Source organism: Coregonus lavaretus (assembly GCF_964263955.1).
Source record: "Coregonus lavaretus genome assembly, chromosome: 9".
NCBI lineage: Eukaryota > Metazoa > Chordata > Actinopteri > Salmoniformes > Salmonidae > Coregonus > Coregonus lavaretus.
In genome coordinates, this window is record NC_139996.1 from 34,283,033 (window position 1) to 34,310,954 (window position 27,922).

Sequence of the window (27,922 nt, forward strand, 5' to 3'; positions counted from 1 at the left end):
ACTATGACAGACAATTAGAACAAATAATCCAGAAAATCACATCGTAGGATTTTTAATGAATTTATTTGCAAATTATGGTGGAAAATAAGTATTTGGTCAATAACAAAAGTTTATCAATACTTTTATATACCCTTTGTTGGCAAGGGTATATAGGTTTTCACACACTGTTGCTGGTATTTTGGCCCATTCCTCCATGCAGATCTCCTCTAGAGCAGTGATGTTTTGGGGCTGTCGCTGGGCAACACGGACTTTCAACTCCCTCCAAAGATTTTCTATGGGGTTGAGATCTGGAGACTGGCTAGGCCACTCCAGGACCTTGAAATGCTTCTTACGAAGCCACTCCTTTGTTGCCCGGGCGGTGTGTTTGGGATCATTGTCATGCTGAAAGACCCAGCCACGTTTCATCTTCAATGCCCTTGCTGATGGAAGGAGGTTTTCACTCAATCTCACGATACATGGCCCCATTCATTCTTTCCTTTACACGGATCAGTCGTCCTGGTCCCTTTGCAGAAAAACAGCCCAAAAGCATGATGTTTCCACCCCCATGCTTCACAGTAGGTATGGTGTTCTTTGGATGCAACTCAGCATTCTTTGTCCTCCAAACACGACGAGTTGAGTTTTTACCAAAAAGTTATATTTTGGTTTCATCTGACCATATGACATTCTCCCAATCCTCTTCTGGATCATCCAAATGCACTCTAGCAAACTTCAGACGGGCCTGGACATGTACTGGCTTAAGCAGGGGGACACGTCTGGCACTGCAGGATTTGAGTCCCTGGCGGCGTAGTGTGTTACTGATGGTAGGCTTTGTTACTTTGGTCCCAGCTCTCTGCAGGTCATTCACTAGGTCCCCCCGTGTGGTTCTGGGATTTTTGCTCACCGTTCTTGTGATCATTTTGACCCCACGGGGTGAGATCTTGCGTGGAGCCCCAGATCGAGCGAGATTATCAGTGGTCTTGTATGTCTTCCATTTCCTAATAATTGTTCCCACAGTTGATTTCTTCAAACCAAGCTGCTTACCTATTGCAGATTCAGTCTTCCCAGCCTGGTGCAGGTCTACAATTTTGTTTCTGGTGTCCTTTGACAGCTCTTTGGTCTTGGCCATAGTGAAGTTTGGAGTGTGACTGTTTGAGGTTGTGGACAGGTGTCTTTTATACTGATAACAAGTTCAAACAGGTGCCATTAATACAGGTAACGAGTGGAGGACAGAGGAGCCTCTTAAAGAAGAAGTTACAGGTCTGTGAGAGCCAGAAATCTTGCTTGTTTGTAGGTGTACTTATTTTCCACCATAATTTGCAAATAAATTCATAAAAAATCCTACAATGTGATTTTCTGGAGAAAATATTTCTCAATTTGTCTGTAGTTGACGTGTACCTATGATGAAAATTACAGGCCTCTCATCTTTACGTGGGAGAACTTGCACAATTGGTGGCTGACTAAATACTTTTTTCCCCCACTGTATATGTTTGGGTGAAATTAACATTTTTGTTTTATTCTATAAACTACTGACAACATTTCTCCCAAATTCCAAATAAAAATATTGTCATTTAGAGCATTTATTTGTAGAAAATGACAACTGGTCAAAAGAACAAAAGAATCAGTGTTGTCAGACCTCGAATAATGCAAAGAAAATAAGTTCATGTGACCATACATTTTCCTCTTGATCACATTCCAGAAGTTTTCAATGGGGTTCAGGTCTGGAGATTGGGCTGGCCATGACAGGGTCTTGATCTGGTGGTCCTCCATCCACACCTTTATCGACCTGGCTGTGTGGCATGGCGCATTGTCCTGCTGGAAAAACCAATCCTCAGAGTTGGGGAACAATGTCAGAGCAAAAGGAAGCAGGTTTTCTTCCAGGACAACCTTGTACGTGGCTTGATTCATGCGTCCTTCACAAAGACAAATCTGCCCGATTCCAGCCTTGTTGAAGCACCCCCAGATCATCACCGATCCTCCACCAAATTTCACAGTGGGTGCAAGACACTGTGGCTTGTAGGCCTCTCCAGGTCTCCGTCTAACCATTAGACGACCAGGTGTTGGGCAAAGCTTAAAATTGGACTCATCAGAGAAGATGACCTTACTACGGTCCAATCCTTATGGTCTTTTGCAAACCTCAGCCTGGCTCTTCTTTGCTTCTCATTGATGAAGGGCTTTTTTCTAGCTTTGCACGACTTCAGTCCTGCCCCTAGGAGCCTGTTTCGAACTGTCCTCGCCGTGCACTTCACCCCAGCTGCCGTTTGCCATTCGTTTTGTAGGTCACTTGATGTCATCCTACGGTTGTTGAGTGACATTTGAATGAGTTGGCGGTCATCCTGGTCAGTAGAGAGTCGTTTTCACCCTCTGCCGGTCTGTAGCTTTGTTGTCCCCAATGTCTGCTGCTTGACCTTGTTCTTATGAACCGCCGTCTTTGAAATTTAAAGGATGGAAGCAACCTGACGCTCACTGTATCCCTCTGCCAGTAAAGCCAGAATTGAACCCTTCTTTTCCTCACTCAAACGTTCCTTTACAACTCTTTTGGCATGGTCAATAGTTATTTTTTGATTAATATTCCTTTTGAGGTACTATTAGCACTGTTTTTGCCATCCAGCTGGTCCTATTGCAAGAGGATAGTGATGACCACAGCAGTGGTTTTTATACTTTTCCTCGTTAAATAAGATTCGGTTCAGATGATCACCTAATTCAGTAGAATGAGGTGTGCCTGTGTTGGAATTCAACAGACACTGGAATGGAATGGCTGTCATACATGTAGAGATGCTGATTTAAGAAACATTTGCAGTGGTCTCTTAATTTTTTCCAGAGCTGTATATACAGTCCCTTCGGAAAGTATTCAGACCCCTTGACTTTTTCCACATTTTGTTACGTTACAGCCTTATTCTAAAATTTATTAAATAAAAAAGATCCTCAGCAATCTACACACAATACCCCATAATGACAAAGTGAAAACAGGTTTTTAGAATTTTTTACAAATCTATTAAAATAAAAACAGATACCTTATTTACATAAGTATTCAGACCCTTTGCTATGAGACTCGATATTGAGCTCAGATGCATCCTGTTTCCATTGATCATCCTTGAGATGTTTCTACAACTTGATTGGAGTCCACCTGTGGTAAAATCAATTGATTGGACATGATTTGGAAAGGCACACACCTGTCTATATAAGGTCCCACAGTTGACGGTGCATATCAGCAAAAACCAAGCCATGAGGTCGAAGGAATTGTCTGTAGAGCTCCGAGACAGGATTGTGTCGAGGCACAGATCTGGGAAAGGGTACCAAAAAATGTCTGCAGCATTGAAGGTCCCCAACAACACAGTGGCCTCCATCATTCTTAAATGGAAGAAATTTGGAACCACCAAAACTCTTCCTGGAGCTGGCCACCCGGCAAAACTGAGCAATTGGGGGAGAAGGGCCTTGGTCAGGGAGGTGACCAAGAACCCGATGATCACTCTGACAGAGCTCTAGAGTTCCTCTGTGGACATGGGAGAACCTTCCAGAAGGACAACCATCTCTGCAGCACTCCACCAATCAGGTCTTTATGGTAGAGTGGCCAGACAGAAGCCACTCCTCAGTAAAAGGCACATGACAGCCCGCTTGGAGTTTGCCAAAAGGCACCTAAAGACTCAGACCATGAGAAACAAGATTCTCTGGTCTGATGAAATCAAGATTGAATTATTTCAAATCAAATCAAATCAAATCAAATCAAATTGTATTGGTCACATGCGCCGAATACAACAGGTGCAGACATTACAGTGAAATGCTTACTTACAGCCCTTAACCAACAGTGCATTTATTTTAAACAAAAAAGTAAGAATAAAACAACAACAAAAAAAGTGTTGAGAAAAAAAGAGCAGAAGTAAAAAATAAAGTGACAGTAGGGAGGCTATATATACAATAGAATAAAGTGACAGTAGGGAGGCTATATATACAGGGGGGTACCGTTGCATAGTCAATGTGCGGGGGCACCGGCTAGTTGAGGTAGTTGAGGTAATATGTACATGTGGGTAGAGTTAAAGTGACTATGCATAAATACTTAACAGAGTAGCAGCAGCGTAAAAAGGATGGGGTGGGGGGCAGTGCAAATAGTCCGGGTAGCCATGATTAGCTGTTCAGGAGTCTTATGGCTTGGGGGTAGAAGCTGTTGAGAAGTCTTTTGGACCTAGACTTGGCACTCCGGTACCGCTTGCCGTGCGGTAGCAGAGAGAACAGTCTATGACTAGGGTGACTGGAGTCTTTGACAATTTTGAGGGCCTTCCTCTGACACCGCCTGGTATAGAGGTCCTGGATGGCAGGGAGCTTTGCCCCAGTGATGTACTGGGCCGTACGCACTACCCTCTGTAGTGCCTTGCGGTCAGAGGCCAAGCAGTTGCCATACCAGGCGGTGATGCAACCAGTCAGGATGCTCTCGATGGTGCAGCTGTAGAATTTTTTGAGGATCTGAGGACCCATGCCAAATCTTTTTAGTCTCCTGAGGGGGAATAGGCTTTGTCGTGCCCTCTTCACGACTGTCTTGGTGTGTTTGGACCATGATAGTTCGTTGGTGATGTGGACACCAAGGAACTTGAAGCTCTCAACCTGTTCCACTACAGCCCCGTCGATGAGAATGGGGGCGTGCTCAGTCCTCTTTTTTTTCCTGTAGTCCACAATCATCTCCTTTGTCTTGGTCACGTTGAGGGAGAGGTTGTTGTCCTGGCACCACACGGCCAGATCTCTGACCTCCTCCCTATAGGCTGTCTCATCGTTGTCGGTGATCAGGCCTACCACTGTTGTGTCGTCGGCAAACTTAATGATGGTGTTGGAGTCGTGCCTGGCCATGCAGTCATGGGTGAACAGAGAGTACAGGAGGGGACTGAGCACGCACCCCTGAGGGGCCCCCGTGTTGAGGATCAGTGTGGCAGATGTGTTGTTACCTACCAAGTGTAACAACACATCTGCCAAGTGCCAAGTGTCATGTCTGGAGGAAACCTGGCACCATCCCTATGGTGGTGGCAGCATCATGCTGTGGGGATGTTTTTCAGCGGCAGTGACTGGGAGATTAGTCAGGATCGAGGCAAAGATGAACGGAGCAAAGTACAGAGAGATCCTTGATGAAAACTGGCTCCAGAGCTCTCAGGACCTCAGACTGGGGCAAAGGTTCACCTTCCAACAGGACAACAACCCTAAGGACACAGCCAAGACAACGCAGGAGTGGCTTCGGGACAAGTCTCTGAATGTCCTTGAGTGGGCCAGCCTTGAGTGGCCCAGCCAGAGCCCAGACTTGAACCCGATCGAACATCTCTGGAGAGACATGAAAATAGCTGTGCTGCAACCTGACAGAACTTGAGAGGATCTGCAGAGAAGAATGGGAGAAACTCCCCAAATACAGGTGTGCCAAGCTTTTAGCGTCATACCCAAGAAGACTTGAGGCTGTAATCGCTGCCAAAGGTGCTTCCACAAAGTGCTGAGTAAAGGGTCTGAATACTCATGTAAATGTGATATTTCAGTTTTCTTTTTCTTTTTATAAATTAGCAAACATTTCTAAAAACCTGTTTTTGCTTTGTCATTATGGGGTATTGATGAGGGGAAAAACAACAACAATTCAATCAATTTTAGAATAAGGCTGTAACCTAACAAAATGTGGAAAAAGTCAAGGGCTCTGTAAATGCTACTCGACATTATGCATAACAGAAAAACAAAAGCCCATAGATGTACCTAGCTATATGCTCTTTGGTAAAAAACGAAACTAGGCTCCAGGTAGCTTAGTGGTTAAGAGCATTGGGCCATTAACCTAAAGGTTGCTGGTTCAAATCCCTGAGCCAACTTGATGAAAAATGTGCCTTTGAGCATAGCACTTAACCCTAATTGCTCTGGATATGAACTTCTTTTAAATGACTAAAATGTAAATTGTATTATATGAACTGGAATTATGCACATTGTTCAAACCATGATAAAGCAGGGAGAGAACATGCGATTCTGGTGCAGCACATGCGGCCTACAACGTTACAAGTATAGGCTAGCGAATTTGAGCCTATTTGTATAATTAGTAGGCTGACGCATATATACCTTTCATAATTTTTCCCCTACGTCCTCTTTCCTTCCACGCTTTCAACAGTTAAATTAAATAATTTTCGTCGTCCTTATCTTCATCATTCTAATGACATCCCTGAATAATATAGGACTAGAATTAGATTCAGAAGGCTTTCACTTCTCTTCATGAAGATTGAATGGTTATGGGTCTGAATAAATAACTGCTATAGCCTACCACCATCGCGTGTTCGCTCTTCTTTCAAACTACCTGTGAGTTCTATTGGCTGCTGTATTTAACATTCAGTAAACAAGAGCTTGCGTCCCTCTTCGAATAGTCTTGGTATAAGAAATGCAAAAATAAATGATGTCCAGCAAGCTATTATATTCTAGCTTTTCCTGCATGGGACTCCAAGAGCTAAGGAGCATTTTTTAAGGAGAGAGGCCAGCGGAGCATAGGTGCGTGCATATTGTGCAAGAGACAGAAGCTATAAGTTAGAACCTTATTATGCATAACCCATAATTAATTAGCTAAATATAAGGCTAATACATGTAATGGACATACACAAAATGGTCAAAATTGGTGGGTGGGTGGGGGGGGGGGGGGTGAATAGTTATGCACGCTCAAGTTTTCAGTTTTTGTCTTAGTTTGTTTCACAATAAAATATTTTGCATCTTCAAAGTTGTTGGCATGTTGTGTAAATCAAATGATACAAACCCCCCCAAAATCCATTTTAATTCCAGGTTGTAAGGCAACAAAATAGGAAAAATGCCAAGGGGGGTGAATACTTACGCAAGCCACTATCTTTACAATAAAAAAACAAGGTGACCCCCGAAAGCCAGATGGAGATGTGTAAATTAGACGTGCATTCTGTCTTTATATTACTGTAGCATAAAGTATGCTGCAGCAAATGCAGAACTACCTGTCACAAGAAAAAATATGACCATGAGATGATAGGTCTACATGCATTAAGAACTGAGCTCCATACTGAGATGGGCTGTCTGTCCCCACCCTGAGTGTTAGTTCATCATGCAGAGGCTGTAGAGAAGCCAAATTTAGACATCGAAAATCATTTAACAGTTCCATTTCACACCATGCTGTTCATATAAATAATGTATTATAATTTACCGGTTTCTCGCAGTTATTTCTCCCGGGAAAAGGGAATGGTTTTTGGCGGTAAATCCCGGTAAATCTCGTTAACCGGGTTCCCGCCATTCAACACTCATGTCTAGTCTATGAGACCAGGCTGGCCAGTTGTCTCTCCCTTCAGACATTTGGTAAGTTATACACTATGTCCTGACTGCAATGTGTGCATGAATTAATAAATGTATTTGAGCAAATGCCTCACAGACTTTCCTTTCTGCATTCACTGTTTCTCACGGTTTCTCTTATAACGTATATTCCTATTTTTAGTTTTAAGTACATGTCTACACACCCCAACAAAACAGCTCATAAATGTATGGTAAGAACAAAGACGGCAACATACAGAATAAGAAACTGAAGTCTTGTTTATGACAAACACATTGCCTTTATTAACTTTACCAGCCTGTGGAGATCAAATATACACCCTGTCTTTCAAGTAACTGTGAGATACCCACAAAACACCTGTACCCTCACTGGTGATACCACAGCATTTCCCTTCTCATAGAAATCTGAAAATGATTTTGAATATTACTGTTATATAGGGGTGGGAATTGCCAGGGTCCTTATGATACGATATCGTTATACTTAGGTGCTGATACAATATGTATTGCTAGTCTATGTGTATTGCAATTCAATACTGTGATTTTATTGCGATTCCATGGTCCAAACATTGCTCACCATGTCTGTTGCAGAGAGACGAGAGAGCATGAGAAAACGAGTTTTGATCATTAATGTAAATAAAAGTGCTGAAAACAAATTGGCTCCCTATTTAAAAAGAAGATGGAGAATAAGCTATTAAGGAAAAACACTAGTTTTGGTGCAGTTACAGCCAACTAGTGCAAAAATAATATTGCGATATTGTCAAAACGATACGATAAAATCGTCAAAAATAATTTCCCAATATGTAACTATTTTTCCCCCCCATCACTACTGTTATACATAACTGAAGCAAATAGAAGTGTTCATAATAGACAGGTCACTCACTCTTCTTTCTGTCCGTGATAATGAGGAAGTGATTCAGTAGCAACTAGCCCCTGACAGCTTAGTGCACAGTGACCTCTGGTGGCCATAGCTGGTGACTGGGGTCTTATCCTATTGACCAACCATGAACTCCGGGTTTGCTATGTGTTACCATTACAAGGTAGTGACTTGCACAAGAGAATGGTCAGGGTGTGCCAGATCATTGTGTAACATGGGTAAATTGGCTCTTCTGGCATCTGAGTCAGTCTGGGACTCTTCAGAAGATACAATGGCTATGTCCTCAGAGTGAGTGTAGTGGACATTCAGTACTGGAAGATAAGGGGCAGCCAGACTGATGTGTAGTAGGTAATACTTGATGTCATTACATTTACATTTACATTTTAGTCATTTAGCAGACGCTCTTATCCAGAGCGACTTATGTCATACCAGGAATATAATTTACTCATATTTTAGATATATACATTTTTAAAGATATCATTAACCTCAGCACAGGAGTGTGCTAGGACAGGGCACTGTGTCCTCCAGACCCTGCCAACCTGGTACTAAAGCACTGTTTTGTGATTCACTGGAGCAATTAGGCAGATTGAAGTTCCACTGGTTCAAAAAAAACCTTTATGGGTTGCTGTACCATATCTGCACGTCACAATTTTCATATTTGCAAAATCAAATATAATAGAAACTGCAATTATAGAAACTGTAATTATATTACAACATGAACAAAATAACTTTTCCTTCAGCAGTTATAAAACCAACAGCAATTTCAACACAATTTTGGTTTCACACTTTAAAGACTTAAGTACTTATGTAGTAAATATGTGCACATCAAATATGCCAGCTGGACAATTTCTCCCCACATTCCATGGTTTCACTAGAAAGCAAACTATTTAGAAATGTAATAGAAGTGCATTTGTGCTAGTGGATATGTTCCATGGACACTGTTGAACTTAAACAAGATGTGTAGAAAATGGAGACTGATGCCTTCCAAACAAATAGCCATTCCCAATAGCAGTGCAGTTGATCATCGTCTTTAATACAAAACAGCTCGGTTTCCATACATAGTCCTACTCTTGGCACCGTCATTCGACAGACAGACTTGTAAGTGTATCTGTGTGTGAGTGGCTGAGTACTGTATGTGTGCTTGGTTTCATCCCAGCAGAAGGCCTGACAGTGCATTCAGGTCTCTCATGTAGGGGTTGTCACTCAGGATCCGGTCAATGCGCTGCTTCTGGTCGGGGAAGATATCGTACAGCTTACTTTTGAGCTCCATGGTTTCCAAGGGTGACCGCTGGGGAGGGGGGGAGGGTGTTGGGCGAGGGGGGTGCGACCGCTGGAGAGGGGGTGAGGGTGTTGGGTAGTGCCACCTAGGGGGCCCAGAATGCTGCGGGGTAGCTTGGGGATCCGGCCTCAGAAGAGGTGTGACTGGGCTCCATCTGTGAGAGAGAGACACACATATGGTCAATATTCACACACGCACGCATGCACGCACACATTGCAGTCAGGACATAGTGTATAAATAATACTATCATCTCCTTTCTTTCACACACACACACACACACACACACACACACACACACACACACACACACACACACAAACACACACACACCTATTGTCCTTCCGTAAGAAAACATCCAGGTGGGGGCCATGCTTCCCCAGGGGATCATCTGGGATCATAAAGTGGTCCTCCACAAAGGTAAACTGCAAAAGCCTGGAAGACGGGGACAGTCAGTGTTGTAGAAGGCTTCTTAACATAATCTGTCCATGGGTTATATAAAATGTCTGTGGAGAAATTAGTGCATGTCTGATGATTAGTTAAAAGGCCTTCACCTCTCTTGGATGATCTTCATCCATGCCTCTGATGTATTTACAAAGTCCCGCAGGTTGTCATTGGTGACGATAACCCCTCCTGTCTTCTCTGCCAGATGGAGCAGAAACCTGCAGGTGAGAGGGTGATAAGACTGAGTCAGCTGACAGTGAGTCAGTATGGATGAGGTGGCAGTAGGGAATGTGGGTAAGGCTCCGGGACAGGGTGAGTATGGATGAGGTGGCAGTAGGGAATGTGGGTAAGGCTCTGGGACAGGGTGAGTATGGATGAGGTGGCAGTAGGGAATGTGGGTAAGGCTCCGGGACAGGGTGAGTATGGATGAGGTGGCAGTAGGGAATGTGGGTAAGGCTCTGGGACAGGGTGAGTATGGATGAGGTGGCAGTAGGGAATGTGGGTAAGGCTCCGGGACAGGGTGAGTATGGATGAGGTGGCAGTAGGGAATGTGGGTAAGGCTCTGGGACAGGGTGAGTATGGATGAGGTGGCAGTAGGGAATGTGGGTAAGGCTCCGGGACAGGGTGAGTATGGATGAGGTGGCAGTAGGGAATGTGGGTAAGGCTCCGGGACAGGGTGAGTATGGATGAGGTGGCAGTAGGGAATGTGGGTAAGGCTCCGGGACAGGGTGAGTATGGATGAGGTGGCAGTAGGGAATGTGGGTAAGGCTCCGGGACAGGGTGAGTATGGATGAGGTGGCAGTAGGGAATGTGGGTAAGGCTCCGGGACAGGGTGAGTATGGATGAGGTGGCAGTAGGGAATGTGGGTAAGGCTCCGGGACAGGGTGAGTATGGATGAGGTGGCAGTAGGGAATGTGGGTAAGGCTCCGGGACAGGGTGAGTATGGATGAGGTGGCAGTAGGGAATGTGGGTAAGGCTCCGGGACAGGGTGAGTATGGATGAGGTGGCAGCAGATGACAGAGGCCTATGTCAGATACTCTAGCGTAATTAGCTCCAATGAGTGTTATTTGCGAAATATTAAGAATTGGGAAATAAACTTGACATCATTAGAAATAAGCTATTCTCCTCTTTTCTACTGTAGGTATGTAAATCAATATTTGTTTATTCTGTTGTTGCTAGCGATATTCATAAAAACATTGGGAAAATACATCTGAATAAAAACATATATACATGTACATTATGTATATATATATATATATATATATATATATATATATATATATATATATATATATATATATATATATATATATATATATATATATATATATATATACACAGTGAGGGAAAAAACGTATTTGATCCCCTGCTGATTTTGTACGTTTGCCCACTGACAAAGACATGATCAGTCTATAATTTTAATGGTAGGTTTATTCGAACAGTGAGAGACAGAATAACAACAACAAAAATCCAGAAGAACGCATGTCAAAAATGTTATAAATTGATTTGCATTTTAATGAGGGAAATAAGTATTTGACCCCTCTGCAAAACATGACTTAACACTTGGTGGCAAAACCCTTGTTGGCAATCACAGAGGTCAGACGTTTCTTGTAGTTGGCCACCAGGTTTGCACACATCTCAGGAGGGATTTTGTCCCACTCCTCTTTGCAGATCTTCTCCAAGTCATTAAGGTTTCGAGCCTGACGTTTGGCAACTCGAACCTTCAGCTCCCTCCACAGATTTTATATGGGATTAAGGCCTGGAGACTGGCTAGGCCACTCCAGGACCTTAATGTGCTTCTTCTTGAGCCACACCTTTGTTGCCTTGGCCGTGTGTTTAGGGTCATTGTCATGCTGGAATACCCATCCACGACCCATTTTCAATGCCCTGGCTGAGGGAAGGAGGTTCTCATCCAAGATTTGACGGTACATGGCCCGTCCATCGTCCCTTTGATGCGGTGAAGTTGTCCTGTCCCCTTAGCAGAAAAACACCCCCAAAGCATAATGTTTCCACCTCCATGTTTGACGGTGGGGATGGTGTTCTTGGGGTCATAGGCAGCATTCCTCCTCCTCCAAACACGGCGAGTTGAGTTGATGCCAAAGAGCTCGATTTTGGTCTCATCTGACTACAACACTTTCACCCAGTTCTCCTCTGAATCGTTCAGATGTTCATTGGCAAACTTCAGATGGGCCTGTATATGTGCTTTCTTGAGCAGGGGGACCTTGCGGGCACTGCAGGATTTCAGTCCTTCACGGCGTAGTGTGTTACCAATTGTTTTCTTGGTGACTATGGTCCCAGCTGCCTTGAGATCATTGACAAGATCCTCCCGTGTAGTTCTGGGCTGATTCCTCACCGTTCTCATGATCATTGGAACTCCACGAGGTGAGATCTTGCATGGAGCCCCAGGCCGAGGGAGATTGACAGTTATTTTGTGTTTCTTCCATTTGCGAATAAATCGCACCAATTGTTGTCACCTTCTCACCAAGCTGCTTGGCGATGGTCTTGTAGCCCATTCCAGCCTTGTGTAGGTCTACAATCTTGTCTTGATTGCTTCTGTGGACAGGTGTCTTTTATACAGGTAACAAACTGAGATTAGGAGCACTCCCTTTAAGAATGTGCTCCTAATCTCAGCTTGTTACCTGTATAAAAGACACCTGGGAGCCAGAAATCTTTCTGATTGAGAGGGGGTCAAATACGTATTTCCCTCATTAAAATGCAAATCAATTTATAACATTTTTTACATGCGTTTTTCTGGATTTTTTTGTTGTTATTCTGTCTCTCACTGTTCAAATAAACCTACCATTAAAATTATAGACTGATAATTTCTTTGTCAGTGGGCAAATGTACAAAATCAGCAGGGGATCAAATACTTTTTTCCCTCACTGTATATATATATATATATATATATATATATACACACAGTTGAAGTCGGAAGCTTACATACACCTTAGCCAAATACATTTAAACTCAGTTTTCCACAATTCCTGACATTTAATCCTAGTAAAAATTCCCTGTCTTAGGTCAGTTAGGATCACCACTTTATTTTAAGAATGTGAAATTTCAGAATAATAGTAGAGTGATTTATTTTAGCTTTTATTTATTTCATCACATTCCCAGTGGGTCAGACGTTTACATACACTCAATTAGTATTTGGTATCATTGCCTTTAAATTGTTTAACTTGGGTCAAATGTTTCGGGTAGCCTTCCACAAGCTTCCCACAATAAGTTGGGTGAATTTTGGCCCATTCCTCCTGACCGAGCTGGTGTAACTGAGTAAGGTTTGTAGGCCTCCTTGCTCGCACACGCTTTTTCAGTTCTGCCCACACATTTCTATAGGATTGAGGTCAGGGCTTTGTGATGGCCACTCCAATACCTTGACTTTGTTAGAGTGTTCATAATGTTTTCTACACTCAGTGTGTGTATATATACAGCTGCGGAAAAAATTAAGAGACCACTGCAAAATTATCAGTTTCTCTGGTTTTATTATTTATAGGTATGTGTTTGGGTAAAAATAACATTTTTGTTTTATTCTATAATCTACTCACAACATTTCTCCCAAATTCTAAATAAAAATATTGTAATTTAGAGCATTTATTTGCAGAAAATGACAACTGGTCAAAAGAACAAAAAAGATGCAGTGTTGTCAGACCTCGAATAATGCAAATAAAATAAGTTCATGTTAATTTTTAAACAACACAATAGTAATGTTTTAACTTAGGAAGAGTTCAGAAATCAATATTTGGTGGAATAACCTTGATTTTCAATCACAGCTTTCATGCGTCTTGGCATGCTCTCCACCAGTCTTTCACATTGATGTTGGGTGACTTTATGCCACTCCTGGCGCAAAAATTCAAGCAGCTCGGCTTTGTTTGATGGCTTGTGACCATCCATCTTCCTCTTGATCACATTCCAGAAGTTTTCAATGGGGTTCAGGTCTGGAGATTGGGCTGGCCATCACAGGGGTCTTGATCTGGTGGTCCTCCATCCACACCTTGATTGACCTGGCTGTGTGGCATGGCGCATTGTCCTGCTGGAAAAACCAATCCTCAGAGTTGGGGAACAATGTCAGAGCAAAAGGAAGCAAGTTTTCTTCCAGGACAACCTTGTACGTGGCTTGAATCATGCATCCTTCACAAAGACAAATCTGCCCGATTCCAGCCTTGCTGAAGCACCCCCAGATCATCACCAATCCTCCACCAAATTTCACAGTGGGTGCGAGACACTGTGGCTTGTAGGCCTCTCCAGGTCTCCGTCTAACCATTAGACGACCAGGTGTTGGGCAAAGCTGAAAATTGGACTCATCAGAGAAGATGACCTTACTCCAGTCCACTATGGTCCAATCCTTATGGTCTTTTGCAAACCTCAGCCTGGCTCTTCTTTGCTTCTCATTGATGAAGGGCTTTTTTCTAGCTTTGCACGACTTCAGCCCTGCCCCTAGGAGCCTGTTTCAAACTGTCCTCGCCATGCACTTCACCCCAGCTGCCGTTTGCCATTCTTTTTGTAGGTCACTTGATGTCATCCTACGGTTGTTGAGTGACATTCGAATGAGTTGGCGGTCATCCCGGTCAGTAGAGAGTCGTTTTCGCCCTCTGTCTGTAGCTTTGTTGTCCCCAATGTCTGCTGCTTGACCTTGTTCTTATGAACCGTCGTCTTTGAAATTTTAAGGCTGGAAGCAACCTGACGCTCACTGTATCCCTCTGCCAGTAAAGCCAGAATTGACCCCTTCTTTTCCTCACTCAAAACGTTCCTTTTCAACTCTTTTGGCATGGTCAATAGTTATTTTTGGATTAATATTACTTTTGAGGTACTATTAGCACTGTTTTTGCCATCCAGCTGGTCCTATTGCAAGACAATAGTGATGATACCTTTCCTCGTTAAATAAGATTTGGTTCATGTGATCACCTAATTCAGTAGAATGAGGTGTGCCTGTGTTGGAATTCAACAGACACTGGAATGGAATGGGTGTCATACATGTAGAGATGCTGATTTAAGAAAAATGTGCAGTGGTCTCTTAATTTGTTCCACAGCTGTGTATATATACACTGCTCAAAAAAATAAAGGGAACACTAAAATAACACATCCTAGATCTGAATGAATGAAATAATCTCATTAAATACTTGTTTCTTTACATAGTTGAATGAGCTGACAACAAAATCACACAAAAATTATCAATGGAAATCAAGTGTATCAACCCATGGAGGTCTGGATTTGGAGTCACCCTCAAAATTAAAGTGGAAAACCACACTACAGGCTGATCCAACTTTGATGTAATGTCCTTAAAACAAGTCAAAATGAGGCTCAGTAGTGTGTGTGGCCTCCACGTGCCTGTATGACCTCCCTACAACGCCTGGGCATGCTCCTGATGAGGTGGCGGATGGTCTCCTGAGGGATCTCCTCCCAGACCTGGACTAAAGCATCCGCCAACTCCTGGACAGTCTGTGGTGCAACGTGGCGTTGGTGGATGGAGCGAGACATGATGTCCCAGATGTGCTCAATTGGATTCAGGTCTGGGGAACGGGCGGGCCAGTCCATAGCATCAATGCCTTCCTCTTGCAGGAACTGCTGACACACTCCAGCCACATGAGGTCTAGCATTGTCTTGCATTAGGAGGAACCCAGGGCCAACCGCACCAGCATATGGTCTCACAAGGGGTCTGAGGATCTCATCTCGGTACCTAATGGCAGTCAGGCTACCTCTGGCGAGCACATGGAGAGCTGTGCGGCCCCCCAAAGAAATGCCACCCCACACCATGACTGACCCACCGCCAAACCGGTCATGCTGGAGGATGTTGCAGGCAGCAGAACGTTCTCCACGGCGTCTCCAGACTCTGTCACGTCTGTCACATGTGCTCAGTGTGAACCTGCTTTCATCTGTGAAGAGCACAGGGCGCCAGTGGCGAATTTGCCGATCTTGGTGTTCTCTGGCAAATGCCAAACGTCCTGCACGGTGTTGGGCTGTAAGCACAACCCCCACCTGTGGACCTCGGGCCCTCATACCACCCTCATGGAGTCTGTTTCTGACCGTTTGAGCAGACACATGCACATTTGTGGCCTGCTGGAGGTCATTTTGCAGGGCTCTGGCAGTGCTCCTCCTGCTCCTCCTTGCACAAAGGCGGAGGTAGCGGTCCTGCTGCTGGGTTGTTGCCCTCCTACGGCCTCCTCCACGTCTCCTGATGTACTGGCCTGTCTCCTGGTAGCACCTCCATGCTCTGGACACTACGCTGACAGACACAGCAAACCTTCTTGTCACAGCTCTCATTGATGTGCCATCCTGGATGAGCTGCACTACCTGAGCCACTTGTGTGGGTTGTAGACTCCGTCTCATGCTACCACTAGAGTGAAAGCACCGCCAGCATTCAAAAGTGACCAAAACATCAGCCAGGAAGCATAGGAACTGAGAAGTGGTCTGTGGTCACCACCTGCAAAACCAGTCCTTTATTGGGGGTGTCTTGCTAATTGCCTATAATTTCCACCTGTTGTCTATTCCATTTGCGCAACAGCATGTGACATTTATTGTCAATCAGTGTTGCTTCCTAAGTGGACAGTTTGATTTCACAGAAGTGTGATTGACTTGGAGTTACATTGTGTTGTTTAAATGTTCCCTTTATTTTTTTGAGCAGTGTATATACACTGAGTGTAGAAAACATTATGAACACTTGCTCATTCCATGACATATAGTGATCAGATGAATCCAGGTGAAATCTATGATCCCTTTTGGATGTCACTTGTTAAATCCACTTCAATCAGTGTAGATGAAGGGGAGGAGGCAGGTTAAAGAAGGATTTTTAAGCCTCAAGACAATTGAGACATGGATTGTGTATGTGTGCGATTCAGAGGGTGAATGGGCAAGACAAAAGAACGGGGTATGGCGCACGGGTTTGTGTCAAGAACTGCAACGCTGCTGGGGTTTTCACGCTCAACAGTTTCCTGTGTGTATCAAGAATGGCCCACACAAAGGACATCATGCCAACTTGACACAACTGTGGGAAGCATTGGAGTCAATATGGGCCAGCATCCCAGTAAACAGGCTTTTTCCAAATACCCCAGTATATGGTATACCACCCGAGGCTAGAAGGTGTTCTTAATGTATTGTACACTCAGTGTATATTGTTGCAAACCCCCTGCAGTGCCTCCGCTGACCCCTAGGGGGGGTGGGCAGACTGGGGTGGGCAGGCTGTATGACGAGGTGAGATGCGTGACTCAGCAGTACCTGTCATCATGTGAGGAAATCCTCTTTCCACAGACCTCTCTGGAAGGCGTGAAGGAGAGCAGACGCAGGTCTTCCAGTTGATTCAGGTAATGTTGTTCTGTTGACAGGTGGAGCAAATACACACATTTACACAGTGGCGACCCATCATTCACAGCAGGTACCTGGTTTGAGCCCCACCTGTTTAGCACGTTATTTTGGCATTAATACGTGTCACATATCAGTTTGCAAACAATGTCAAAATAATAATAATTGAGTTAATAAAGCCGCATACAAACATGGTCTCTTTTTTTGCTTTCTTGAGTAAGTCAGCTCCAAAATGCAGGTGTTTCCGCCTAGCTCAGTGTTTTCTGTGGTGGTGGGGCAGCCAGCGTAAAATACGGAGCGTTGGGGTTAGTAATGTTCTCTAGTTGCGCCGTGATTGTTTCAGTGTTCTGTCACTCATGGGGACACTACGTCACCACAAAATCTACGGGGAGAGCTCGAAAATTCAAGCCCCTTTGGTGCTGCCATAAAGTTACATTAGAAGTGCCCATCCAAGAAGGCTCAAGGTCATTGGCCACAGATAAAATGACGTCAAATCACGTTATATCTACTGTAGCTTTGATTGGACTGGTCAACATCATACTTTCAAAATCTTAGCTAGCAAGCTAGACAAGCAGCCATCATCATGAATCAAGTCGACAATCTACTGGCAAATCCTTTTCAATCCTTGTCATATGAAGAGAAATTATAGATAAAACGTATCGGTTCTCATCGGCCATTGGACATAAACATTAAACAACAAGCTGGAAATCGCAAATTCAACAATGAGTGGTTTGGAAGAAATCAGTGGTTAACTGCAAGCGTTGCAAAGCAATCACTAGCCTGCTATTCAGTGGAGTGGGTGTGTGGTTTAAGGGTCTCATGGGCCAGAAAAGGTTGACTACATTGGCCATGAGACCCTTAAACCACACTGATTTCTTCCAAACCACACAGCTGGTAGAGCACGGCGCTTGTAACGCCAAGGTAGTGGGTTCGATCCCCGGGACCACCCATACACAAGAAATGTATGCACGCATGACTGTAAGTCGCTTTGGATAAAAGCGTCTGCTAAATGGCATATTATTATTATTTATATTATTAACTGGGAACTCAGAAAAAAACGAGCTCCGACTGGAAAAAACCCGTTTTGAACGGTCATCCAACTCAGAATTCCAAGTCGGGAACTCGTGCCTCTTTCTAGAGCGCCGACCTGAAGATCACTGACGTCATGATTCGACCTTGTTTTTTTCAGAGTTCCCAGTTGTCTTGAAAGCACCATAAATCCAGAGAATGCCAGACTTTGATGAAAAAGTTTGATGACAACATTTGCCAACAAGAAGGACCGCTGCACCACCTTCCTGTTCAAGTGAGCACAACAAGATGAGTCCCAAAGTGTCTTGTTTGCTGCTGCATAAATGATGTAATATGCCAAGGAGATATGTATACTGTAGCTAAGAAAGTAATACTAAGTGTATGTTTTTCAGTAAGCTGTTAGAAGTCCATGTGCCTCACCCTAATAATTTGGTCCCTTTCTGTCTCATTACTTTGCCTACTGTTCTGACTTGGTGGTGCACATGTAGCCTATAGCCTGTTTTAGAGAAATGTAATCATCGAATATTGTAAGAGCTTTCATTGTCTGCTTATATCCCACTTTATATATCCTACGGTTCTGACTTGGTGAACAGGGTGAATACTTCAAGAACGGCCCATGTTCTGAATTCTGTCACTTTACATTTCAAAAGTGCTGAACAAATAGTTGTTTTGACTACATCCGTCCTAGCTCGCTCATTAATGTCTTAATCAAAATTACAGATTGCCTCTCATCCACTCGTCATCCCCTTATGCCATAGTTTGTACATCTCAAATGTCAGTAGAAACCACATTTGTTTAAGCAAGTCAGCCATATCAGCTATGTTTTTTAAAAAGGCAGTAAATAAGGTTGAATTAACTGTTTCACTGCCAGACAAGGCCCCGCTGATAGCCAGGTGTAGCAGTGGTAAGGATTCACTACATGGTGCTGAAAAGAAAGCTCTGCTGTTGCGACAGCTTTATGTAGGCCCTATCCGTTTGTGGGCACCGTTTGTCACCGTTATAGTGCAATTAATGTATTGTTTAGTGTTGGGTTGTGTAGTGGCTTTGCTGGCATGCATCTAAAAACAGTTTGGGGAGTTTGTCCCACCAGGATTTACATGCTAAAATCACCACTGCATTTACACATATCCTTAACAGAGCACACATGAAGCACATTATAACTATTCAAACATGAATCCTCCCAACTATTTTCCAATCGTCTTTCAACTGACCAAAGCCTTGGATGGCTGTACTACCGGTACATTTCATGTAATGTTTTTACCACCCAAAACCAAAAGGATGAGATTTAGCTCAGGTTGAGGTGGCCTGTGTCTGTTCTGACCTGTGGTGTAGCGGTCTCTCTTCTGCCTCCACTGAGGCACAAAGACGGTGATCTCCCGGTGGCCCCGAATCCAAAAGGCCTCCACAGCAATGGCTATCCCCCGGCAGGAGAAGAAGCGGTGGAGACCGTGCCTAAAGAAGAGCAGGAGGAGGACAGGGAGGAAGGGATATTTAGCAGTGATTAGGTTTAGGACTCCCTTATAACTAATACATCAAGTGATTGTTATATTTCAGATTGACAAATTGATGACTGCCTTCAGACAGTATTGTAACAAATGGGTAGCAAGTTCGAGAAAAAAAAGCCACTCAGAAAAGTACCACATTGAAGGTGTGAAAGACGTTCTGACTTCTACAAAAACCAAGATGAAAACAACAACAACAACAAGACGTAGCCTAACACAGCATAGAAAGTCACTCTGGTCAGAGCCAGCTCTTGGCAGAAAGTTAGCAGTGCTGCCTACTATCCAACAATAAAGACACACTATATGTGGACACCCCTTCAAATTAGTGGAATCAGCTATTTCAGCCACACTTGTTGCTGACAGGTGTATACAATCGAGCACACAGCCATGCAATCTCCATAGACAAACATTGGCAGTAGAATGGCCTTACTAAAGAGCTCAGTGACTTTCAACGTGGCACCGTCATAGGATGCCACCATTCCAACAAGTCAGTCCGTCAAATTTCTGCCCTGCTAGAGCTGCCCTGGTCAACTGTAAGTGCTGTTATTGTGAAGTGGAAATGTCTAGGAGCCACGATGTGGTAGGCCACACAAGCTCACAGAACGGGACTGCAGAGTGCTGAAGCACGTAGCGCGTAAAAATTGTCTGTCCTCGGTTGCAACACTCACTGCCGAGTTCCAAGCTGCCTCTGGAAGCAACGTCAGCACAATAAATGTTCGGGAGCTTCATGAAATGGGTTTCCATGGCCGAGCAGCCGCACACAATCCTAAGATCACCATGCGCAATGCCAAGCATCGGCTGGAGTGGTGTAAAGCTCACCACCATTGGACTCTGGAGCAGTGGAAACGCGTTCTCTGGAGTGATGAATCATGCTTCACCATCTGGCACTCCGACGGACAAATCTGGGTTTGGCGGATGCCAGGAAAAAGCTACCTGCCCCAATGCATAGTGCCAACTGTAAAGTTTGGTGGAGGAGGAATAATGTTCTGGGGCTGTTTTTCATGGTTTGGGCTAGGCCCCTTAGTTCCAGTGAAGGGTAATCTTAACACTACAGCATACAATGACATTCTAGACGATTCTGTGCTTCCAACTTTGTGGAAGGCCCTTTTCCTGTTTCAGCATGGCAATACCCCTGTGCACAAAGTTAGGTCCATACAGAAATGGTTTGTCGAGATCGGTGTGGAAGAACTTGACTGGCATGCAGAGAGCCCTGACCTCAACTTCATCGAACATCTTTGGGATGAATTGGAACGCCGACTGCGAGCCAGGCCTAGTTGCCCAACATCAGTGCCCGACCTCACTAATGCTCGTGGCTGAATGGAAGCAAGTCCCCGCAGCAATGTTCCAACATCTAGTGGAACGCCTTCCCAGAAGAGTGGAGGCTGTTATAGCAGCAACTCCATATTAATGCCCATGATTTTGGAACGAGATGTCCACATACTTTTGATCATGTAGTGTATGAGGTAAATCCATTTCAATCACTTTTTGACAGCATCCCTTTTGATTTAAACAAAACTTTCCATACATGTTTGCCCATGGAAGAAGTTGTCAGAAAGTGACTTTTTTGACCTGAATGCCAAAACATTCAGGAGATAAAGATGCTCAAAGTTGACCCATTTTGCATACCCCACCATACCATGAGACATGCATGTCTTCATCACTGGAAAATATATGGTTGAGTTTATCACTTAAAAGTGTTGTTAAACTATTTTCTTATTTCTTGAGAAAAAGAAGAAGAAAAAAGTTCATTTTTAAACCATTAAAGTTAATGATCTAAAAACGCGTAAACTCAGATTGTTTTCATATTCGCATATGTTGTAGCTTAGACCCTATATTTCACATCATCTGAGGTTTTTGTGTTGTGCCCGCCATTAGTTGAGACACAACATGCTCTTGAATAGAGGTTGGGTGTCATTTCAATCATATAAATATATTTAATAGAATGGACCTATCCCTTCAGACTACTGCAATTTAGCTGGTACAACATTTACATTTAAATTGAATTAAAATTAACTTCTACACTGAACAAAAATATAAACGCAACATGCAACAATTTCAAAGATTTGACTGAGTTACAGTTCATATAAGGAAATCAGTCATTTGAAATAAATTCATTAGGCCCTAATCTATGGATTTCACATGACGGAATACAGATATGCATCTGTTGGTCACATACACCTTTAAAAAAAAGGTAGGGATGTGGATCAGAAAACCAGTCAGTATCTGGTGTGACCACCATTTGCCTCATGCAGTGCGAAACATCTCCTTCGTATAGAGTTGATCAGGCTGTTGATTGTGGCCTGTGGAATGTTGTCCCACTCCTCTTCAATGGCTGTGCGAAGTTGCTGGATATTGACGGGATCTGGAACACACTGTCGTACACGTCAATCCAGAGCATCCCAAACACGCTCAATGGGTGACATGTCTGGTGAGTATGCAGGCCATGGAAGAACTGGGAAATTTTCAGCTTCCAGGAATTGTGTACAGATCCTTGCGACATGGGGCCATGCATTATCATGCTGAAACATGAGGTGATGGTGGTGGATGAATGGCACGACAATGGGCCTCAGGATCTCATCACGGTATCTCTGTGCATTCAAATTGCCATCGATAAAATGCAATTGTGTTCGTTGTCCGTAGCTCATGCCTGCCCATACTATAACTCCACCATTGGGCACTCTGATCACAACGTCGACATCAGCAAACCGCTTGCCCACACGACGCCATACACACCGTCTGCCCGGTACAGTTGAAACCAGGATTAATCCGTGAAGAGCATACTTCTCCAGTGTGTCAGTGGCCATCGAAGGTGAACATTTGCCCACTGAAGTCGGTTACGACGCCAAACTGCAGTCAGGTCAAGACCCTGGTGAGGACGACGAGCACACAGATCAGCTTCCCTGAGACGGTTTCTGACAGTTTGTGCAGAAAATCTTCTCTTGTGCAAACCCACAGTTTCATCAGCTGTCCGAGTGGCTGGTCTCAGACGATCCCACAGGTGAAAAAGCCGGAGGTCCTGGGCTGGCGCAGTTACATGTGGTTTGCGGTTGTGAGGCCGGTTGGACGTATTGTCAAATTCTCTAAAACGACGTTGGAGGCAGCTTATGGTAAAGAAATGAGCATTCAGTTATCTGGCAACAGCTCTGGTAGACATTCCTGCAGTCAGCATGCCAATTGCATGCTCTCTCAAAACTTGAGACATCTGTGGCATTGTGTTGTGTGACAAAACTGCACATTTTAAAGTGGCCTTTTATTGTCCCCCAGCACAAGGTGCACCTGTGTAATGATCATGCTGTTTAATCAGCTTCTTGATATGCCACACCTGTCAGGTAGATGGATTATCTTGGCAAAGGAGAAATTATCACTAACAGGGAGATAAACAAATTAGTTCACCAAATTTGAGAGAAATAAGCTTTTTGTGCATATGGGACATTTCTGGGATATTTTATTTCAGCTCATGAAACATGGGACTAACACTACATGTTGCATTTATATATTTGTTCAGTATAATTACTACCACAAAGATGATGATTTCAATAAGGAGTCCTTCCTTATTGAAATGGAGGACTGACAGAGTCGTTCCATGTCATTTCAGCAAGCCATGACACCCACCATCTCAGATTGTTCTGAAACTGTTTCTGTAGTTAGAAACAGGTAAGATTGCCATTCCTAAAACATTTCGTTGAAATTTAATTTATTCCCGGAGAAATTAAGATAATTGATTGCACCCAAATTGGCCATTTTAATTTATGGGATTCAGATAATATTCAATGAATATAGCACCCAACATCCAATTTGGACCAAACGTTTCCGTACCAATGAGTAAGACATGAGGAATCCATTTTCTTGGGCCAAAAGCCACCCACGGACCCCCCAGACCAATCCCACCCCAACAACCAGTATACAATATCAGTTCTCTATGTTTGACAAGTAGTATGAATCTGAGACTTGGAGTATTGCTTCTCCATACTATGTAATGTATTCCCTGTGAATCTGCTTTTGATTTTTTCTCCTATTCAGAGAAATTAGTAATTGAAGTCGCTTGCATAATTTACCATAAAGTAGTGAAAGTACCAGGTTTTGACCACTAGATGCCGCTGTTCCTGCTATAACGCCACACAATTAATTTTCATAATGAGCCAAATCTATTGTTTTTGTCTACCCAAAGTTGCAAAAGAAATGTTGTGATCTATTAAATAAACACATGAGACCATCAAAATGGATAAAAGAGTCTGCAGGTATAGCAGGAACAGCGGCATCTAGTGATCAAAACATGGTACTTTCACAAATAAATAATGCAAGCGACTAATTTCTCTGAAGGTGAAAAAAACCCATCAGCAGATTCACAGGGAATACATTACATAGTATGGAAAAGCAATACTCCAAGCAACAGCTTCATATTACTGGTAAAACATACAGTGGGGGAAAAAAATATTTAGTCAGCCACCAATTGTGCAAGTTCTCCCACTTAAAAAGATGAGAGAGGCCTGTAATTTTCATCATAGGTACACGTCAACTATGACAGACAAAATGAGAAAAATAATTCTGGAAAATCACATTGTAGGATTTTTAATGAATTTATTTGCAAATTATGGTGGAAAATAAGTATTTGGTCAATAACAAAAGTTTCTCAATACTTTGTTATATACCCTTTGTTGGCAATGACACAGGTCAAATGTTTTCTGTAAGTCTTCACAAGGTTTTCACACACTGTTGCTGGTATTTTGGCCCATTCCTCCATGCAGATCTCCTCTAGAGCAGTGATGTTTTGGGGCTGTCGCTGGGCAACACGGACTTTCAACTCCCTCCAAAGATTTTCTATGGGGTTGAGATCTGGAGACTGGCTAGGCCACTCCAGGACCTTGATATGCTTCTTACGAAGCCATTCCTTCGTTGCCCGGGTGGTGTGTTTGGGATCATTGTCATGCTGAAAGACCCAGCCACGTTTCATCTTCAATGCCCTTGCTGATGGAAGGAGGTTTTCACTCAAAATCTCACGATGCATGGCCCCATTCATTCTTTCCTTTACACGGATCAGTCGTCCTGGTCCCTTTGCAGAAAAACAGCCCCAAAGCATGATGTTTCCACCCCCATGCTTCACAGTAGGTATGGTGTTCTTTGGATGCAACTCAGCATTCTTTGTCCTCCAAACACGACGAGTTGAGTTTTTACCAAAAAGTTATATTTTGGTTTAATCTGACCATATGACATTCTCCCAATCCTCTTCTGGATCATCCAAATGCACTCTAGCAAACTTCAGACGAGCCTGGACATGTACTGGCTTAAGCAGGGGGACACGTCTGGCACTGCAGGATTTGAGTCCCTGGCAGCGTAGTGTGTTACTGATGGTAGGCTTTGTTACTTTGGTCCCAGCTCTCTGCAGGTCATTCACTAGGTCCCCCCGTGTGGTTCTGGGATTTTTGCTCACCGTTCTTGTGATCATTTTGACCCCACGGGGTGAGATCTTGCGTGGAGCCCCAGATCGAGGGAGATTATCAGTGGTCTTGTATGTCTTCCATTTCCTAATAATTGCTCCCACAGTTGATTTCTTCAAACCAAGCTGCTTACCTATTGCAGATTCAGTCTTCCCAGCCTGGTGCAGGTCTACAATTTTGTTTCTGGTGTCCTTTGACAGCTCTTTGGTCTTGGCCATAGTGGAGTTTGGAGTGTGACTGTTTGAGGTTGTGGACAGGTGTCTTTTATACTGATAACAAGTTCAAACAGGTGCCATTAATACAGGTAACGAGTGGAGGACAGAGGAGCCTCTTAAAGAAGAAGTTACGGGTCTGTGAGAGCCAGAAATCTTGCTTGTTTGTAGGTGACCAAATACTTATTTTCCACCATAATTTGCAAATAATTTCATAAAAAATCCTACAATGTGATTTTCTGGTTTTTGTTTTCTCATTTTGTCTGTCATAGTTGACGTGTATCTATGATGAAAATTACAGGCCTCTCTCATCTTTTTAAGTGGGAGAACTTGCACAATTGGTGGCTGACTAAATACTTTTTTTCCCCACTGTAGAGAACTGATACTGGTTCTTGGGGTGGGATTGGCATTGGGTGTGGGTGGTCTGTGGGTGGCTGTTGATTTTTTGGGGAGATTCCTCATGTCTTACTCATTGGTCGGAAGAAGTTTGGTCCAAATCAGATGTTGGGTACTATATTTATTGAATATTATCTGAATCTTATAAATAAAGAAAATTGCCAATTTGGGTGCAACCAATTAGCTTAATTTCTCAGAGATCAAATTATATTTCAACAAAATATTTTCTGGAAAGCTAATTGTGTATGTTACTAACTACAGAAACTATTTCAGAATATCCTCTGATGTGTGGACCACCAACAATCTTTGTGGTACCATTTGAATGTTTACATTTCCATTTGATTCCCATTTTAGTACATTTATCAGCCAAAGCATGACACCCACCCTGTATTCAAGAGCATGTTGTGTCTGAGCCGATGGCGGGCACAACACAAAAATCTTAGACAGGGACTGCAATTCTGCACATTTTGCCATGGGGCGTAGAGAATATGTTGCTGTTTTAAAGCAAGTTTGCTACAATTCTACACATTTTGTCATAAGGTGCAGAGACCATTTTTTGTACAGGCTACTTTCTTTTCACTCTGTCAATTAGGTTAGTATTGTGGAGTAACTACAATGCTGTTGATCCATCTTCAGTTTTCTCCTATCACAGCCATTAAACTGTTTTAAAGTCAACATTGGCCTCATGATGAAATCCCTGAGCGGTTTCCTTCCTTTCCGGCAATTGAGTTAGGAAGGACGCCTGTTTCTTTGTAGTGACTGGGTGTATTGATAGACCACCCAAAGTGAAATTAATAAGTTCACCATGCTCAAAGGGATATTCAATGTCTGCTTTTTTTTTTTTTTACCCATCTACCAATAGGTGCCATTCACTGTGAGGCATTGGAAAACCTCCCTGGTCTTTGTGGTTGAATCTGTGTTTGAAATTCACTGCTTGACTGAGGGACCTTACAGATAATTGTATGTGTGGGATACAGAGATGAGGTAGTCATTAAAAATAATAACACTATTATTGCACACAGTGAGTCCATTCAACTTATTATGTGACTTGTTAAGCACATTGTTACTCCTGAACATATTTAGGCTGCCATAACAAAGGGGTTCAATACTTATTTACTCAATACATTTTCAGTAGAAACCATAAAAGGCCTTACAAACAAACTTCCAGAAAGCATGACGAACACATACAGTGAGGAAAAAAATGTATTTAGTCAGCCACCAATTGTGCATGTTCTCCCACTTAAAAAGATGAGAGAGGCCTGTAATTTTCATCATAGGTACACGTCAACTATGACAGACAAAATGAGAAAAAAAAATCCAGAAAATCACATTGTAGGATTTTTAATGAATTTATTTGCAAATTATGGTGGAAAATAAGTATTTGGTCAATAACAAAAGTTTCTCAATACTTTGTTATATACCCTTTGTTGGCAATGACACAGGTCAACGTTTTCTGTAAGTCTTCACAAGGTTTTCACACACTGTTGCTGGTATTTTGGCCCATTCCTCCATGCAGATCTCCTCTAGAGCAGTGATGTTTTGGGGCTGTCGCTGGGCAACACGGACTTTCAACTCCCTCCAAAGATTTTCTATGGGGTTGAGATCTGGAGACTGGCTAGGCCATTCCAGGACCTTGAAATGCTTCTTACGAAGCCACTCCTTCGTTGCCCGGGCAGTGTGTTTGGGATCATTGTCATGCTGAAAGACTCAGCCACGTTTCATCTTCAATGCCCTTGCTGATGGAAGGAGGTTTTCACTCAAAATCTCACGATACATGGCCCCATTCATTCTTTCCTTTACACGGATCAGTCATCCTGGTCCCTTTGCAGAAAAACAGCCCCAAAGCATGATGTTTCCACCCCCATGCTTCACAGTAGGTATGGTGTTCTTTGGATGCAACTCAGCATTCTTTGTCCTCCAAACACGACGAGTTGAGTTTTTACCAAAAAGTTATATTTTGGTTTCATCTGACCATATGACATTCTCCCAATCCTCTTCTGGATCATCCAAATGCACTCTAGCAAACTTCAGATGGGCCTGGACATGTACTGGCTTAAGCAGGGGGACACGTCTGGCACTGCAGGATTTGAGTCCCTGGCGGCGTAGTGTGTTACTGATGGTAGGCTTTGTTACTTTGGTCCCAGCTCTCTGCAGTTCATTCACTAGGTCCCCCCGTGTGGTTCTGGGATTTTTGCTCACCGTTCTTGTGATCA

At 43.3% G+C, this 27,922-nt stretch overlaps 1 protein-coding gene across 1 annotated transcript in view; it reads right to left on the reverse strand.

Annotated features, from left to right (window-relative positions):
- Positions 1-8,754: 8,754 nt before the first annotated feature.
- Positions 8,755-27,922, reverse strand: part of LOC311135499 (NEDD4-binding protein 1-like) — a 29,730-nt gene continuing 10,562 nt past the window's right edge. Inside the window, exons 3-7 of the mRNA XM_084169496.1 lie at positions 19,486-19,616; positions 17,052-17,148; positions 9,953-10,060; positions 9,732-9,833; positions 8,755-9,555 (exon numbers count right to left, since the gene is read on the reverse strand). Of these exons, the coding sequence (XP_084025622.1) occupies positions 9,270-9,555; positions 9,732-9,833; positions 9,953-10,060; positions 17,052-17,148; positions 19,486-19,616 (724 nt within the window). The 3' untranslated portion in view covers positions 8,755-9,269. The remainder of the gene's footprint in view (positions 9,556-9,731; positions 9,834-9,952; positions 10,061-17,051; positions 17,149-19,485; positions 19,617-27,922) is intronic.